At 45.6% G+C, this 3251-nt stretch overlaps 1 protein-coding gene across 1 annotated transcript in view; it reads right to left on the bottom strand.

Annotated features, from left to right (window-relative positions):
* Positions 1-1058, bottom strand: part of LPL (lipoprotein lipase) — a 29802-nt gene extending 28744 nt beyond the window's left edge. The window contains exons 1-2 of the mRNA XM_011939789.1: positions 978-1058; positions 408-648 (exon numbers count right to left, since the gene is read on the bottom strand). Of these exons, the coding sequence (XP_011795179.1) occupies positions 408-495 (88 nt within the window). The 5' untranslated portion in view covers positions 496-648; positions 978-1058. The remainder of the gene's footprint in view (positions 1-407; positions 649-977) is intronic.
* Positions 1059-3251: the final 2193 nt, after the last annotated feature.

Genomic DNA, 3251 nt, shown 5'->3' with positions numbered 1-3251 from the left:
CCTGTGCGCCTTTCATTCCAGGGTCCCTCCGGCAGGGAGGTGACTGCAGGTCACCGCCAGCCTGGCCCTTACTCCCCGCCTCCGCCGTCCCGCCCCGCACATCCCCGAACCTCTCCGGCGGAGCCCGCGCGCCCGGGAAAGGTCCCAGCCAGAGTGGAAGGGACAGCGCGGGAACCCGGGGGAGAGAAAAAGCGGGAACCGGGCGCCGCCTCACGATCGGGAGGAGATTCCCTCCCGGCCCCTCCTGGATCCCACTCTAGGGACCCTTTCGGGCTAGTGCCCAGGCTGGGAGAGTCCCCGGGCGCATCACAGCCCCTTCCAACTTCCTTCTTCCCATCCTCAGTTCGGATGGCAAGTGGCCACCCGCCGGGTTTGCAGTTGGAGGGGAGTCTGCGTGCAAAACTTACGGTCGGCGGCGGCCACCCCTCCGCGGGAGGCAGTCAGACTCTGGAGCCACACGGCCAGGGCCAGCAGGAGCAGGGCTTTGCTCTCCATCTCGGGGCGCGTCCCTCCGGAGGAGCTGCAAGGCGCGGACGGACTGATGAGCCGGCTGAGCCAGAGGCGGGAGAGGGCTGGAGCCGCGGTCCGGCGCTGGGCAAGTCGCCCTTTAAAGGGGAGGGCAGGGCAGCTAGAAGTGGACAGCTTTCCCTTGAGGAGGAGGAAGAGAGGGAATCGAGTCTGACACTGTTTTCACGCCACGGCTGCTTATGTGACTGGAAATATGCAAATAAACCTCATCACCTATTGGCTATAAAATCATAAGTTGGGGGGAGGGCCCTAAATTCACTTCTAAACGTTTGAGCAAACAGTAATGAGGATCAACCCTGCCAACGAGAAGAGGAGGAAAGGGCAGACGGAAAAATTTCCTTTGTTAGGCTCCTGTTCGCTTAGCCTAAGGGTTTCCACTCTCCCCGGGGGTCCCTGGCTAAGCACCAAACACAGGTTTATATCATTCACGTTAAATACTCAACAATCACCGGTTTTCCAAGGAGGGAAAGTTTAGCTGGTAAATTACATTTGACCGGCACTTGAATACACCTCTCTTTTGATGAATCCTGTTTGTCACTTGCAGTCCTCCCTCACTCACCCCGCACCCCACTCCCACCCCCGCAAAGTCAATGTAGGGATACAGGGACACACATTGCGTCCCAGCTTGTGCTCGTACAATCTGGTGTTTTAACACTGGCAAGATGGATCAGCTTATGTGATGGAGAAAAGCCTACTTGCTCTAACTAGTTTCTAATTTTTGCCTCATGCAAATTATTCTCAATCCTCAAACTCATCAAGGAATGCAAGGATAATATTTTGTGTTCAGAGGCAGAACATCGAGGTCAAATAATCTAAAGCCGTATTGAGTTATAAGTGAAAGAAGATAGTCACAAATGACACATATTGTATGATTCCATTTAAAGTGTCCACAAATAGACAAATCTATAGAGACCAAAAGTAGATCAGTGGTTGCCTGGGGCTGGGTAATTAATAGGGGAGGGGAAGAATAGAGAGATTTGGGGGGAGTTGATGACAGTGTTCTAGATTACATTATGGTGCTGATGCACAACTCTGTAAATATACTAAAAGCAATAGAATTGTGCACTTTAAATGGGAGAATCATATAGTGTGTAAATTATAGGTCAATACAGCTATTTTTAAATGGATAAGAGGCATGCACATAAAATAAGAAAAAAAATTGGATACTGTGCTTTTCTGCCAAAATGCTTGGAATACTTTTAAATATCTTTTTAAATATAAGGGATTTGTATTAGCCAGGAAGGACAATGAAGTATATCCCCAACCCCCTCTCAGATTATGGCTGAGAAACTGACTCATCAAATCAGAGCCTCCAATCTACTATATTTATAGTCTGAATATTTTAAATGTCCACTTTTACTCATCCCACCCTCCATCACACACACACACAAACACAATGCACAATTGTAGGTTAGAACAATGAAAAGCTTTTTAAAAAACTGGGCTCGCTTTTTAAGTTTTTCTCAAAAAATGAAATAAAAGTTGATAATACCCAAATATTTCAAAAGTCTGTATTCTGCACAACAGAGTTCTATCTTTAAGTTGATGCATTCCATGCCACAACACAACACGCTGTCTTATATTGCAATTATTACACAATATCCTGTGCACATTCGCTCTGTCCTACAAAGTGTGTAGAGAATCTTGAAACCTGCCAAAAATTAAACTTCGCAAAACTTTAGAAGTGGCGGAACAGACCATGCAAGGGATGAATAACTATGATGTGGCCGTCCTCCAAAAATCATGTAGTAAACTCTAATTTTAAAAAATGACAGAAGATGAGTACAATTGCATTGGATGTGTTCATGGTGTGAATGGCATATAAACAGACGTGCAGAAATGCCTGCTATCTTATATAGAATACTCCTGCAGCCTATTTTCATGCATAAATGTCTTTTGATAAGACAACCAAACCAAACTGCACTTCTGTGCCTTTCAGAAAACTGCAAGGAGATTTTATGTAATTGCTAAGGGAAAGTCTTATACTTATAACGTATTTTTAAAATGATTTCCCAGGCTAACCAGATAACAAAATTAAAGCACTCAAGAGTTGGAGGATATGTAATATTTAAATATGAATTCCGTTTGAAGTGAACTATGCCATTAGCACGTCCAATAGAGTTGAAGAGATTTCCAGGAAGACTTAATTTATAGCAGCTTAGCCTGGTTTAAAAAAAAAAAAACAGAAAAGCAAGACAGGTTGGCTCCTCTCCCAGGGCAAGCGCGGAGCAGGTGGGTGTGGCGGCAACACTCTCTCCTGATTGGCTGCGCTGGGAGCGATCAGGTGCCTGCCTTCTAACGCAGAAACTCACATGATCTCCAGGTCAGGATTGCATGTGCGTTAGTGAGGCGACTCATCCAAACGTCGGCGAGATTACTTAGCCTTCAGCAGCTAAAGGCTTGACTTTTTCCATAATTGGCATTTCCTTTGTAACAAACTAAGTTTTAGGTGAGAAGAAGCTAACGTTATCCCTATAGCAGGACACTTGCCCCTGGGACACATTTAAAACGACCTAAGTAAAAAGTCGAATGTGCATACTTAATGAAACAACTTGAAGTTCTGGATGTAGGGAAGCATTATTTAGCCAGCCAGCCAGCTAGCTAGCTAGCTTATTTTGATTGAAGGCCTGCTAATTGCACTGGGCACTTTTCATCTTCTCCTGCGTTTAATCATTACAAAAGTACTCCAAACTCAATAATATTACCCTTCTACAGATGAGGGA

The sequence above is a fragment of the Colobus angolensis genome, unplaced genomic scaffold (genome assembly GCF_000951035.1).
Source record: "Colobus angolensis palliatus isolate OR3802 unplaced genomic scaffold, Cang.pa_1.0 Scaffold184, whole genome shotgun sequence".
Classification (NCBI taxonomy): Eukaryota; Metazoa; Chordata; class Mammalia; order Primates; family Cercopithecidae; genus Colobus; species Colobus angolensis.
The sequence above is the reverse complement of the archived record's forward strand: the minus strand, read 5'-3'. Positions and strand labels throughout refer to the sequence as shown.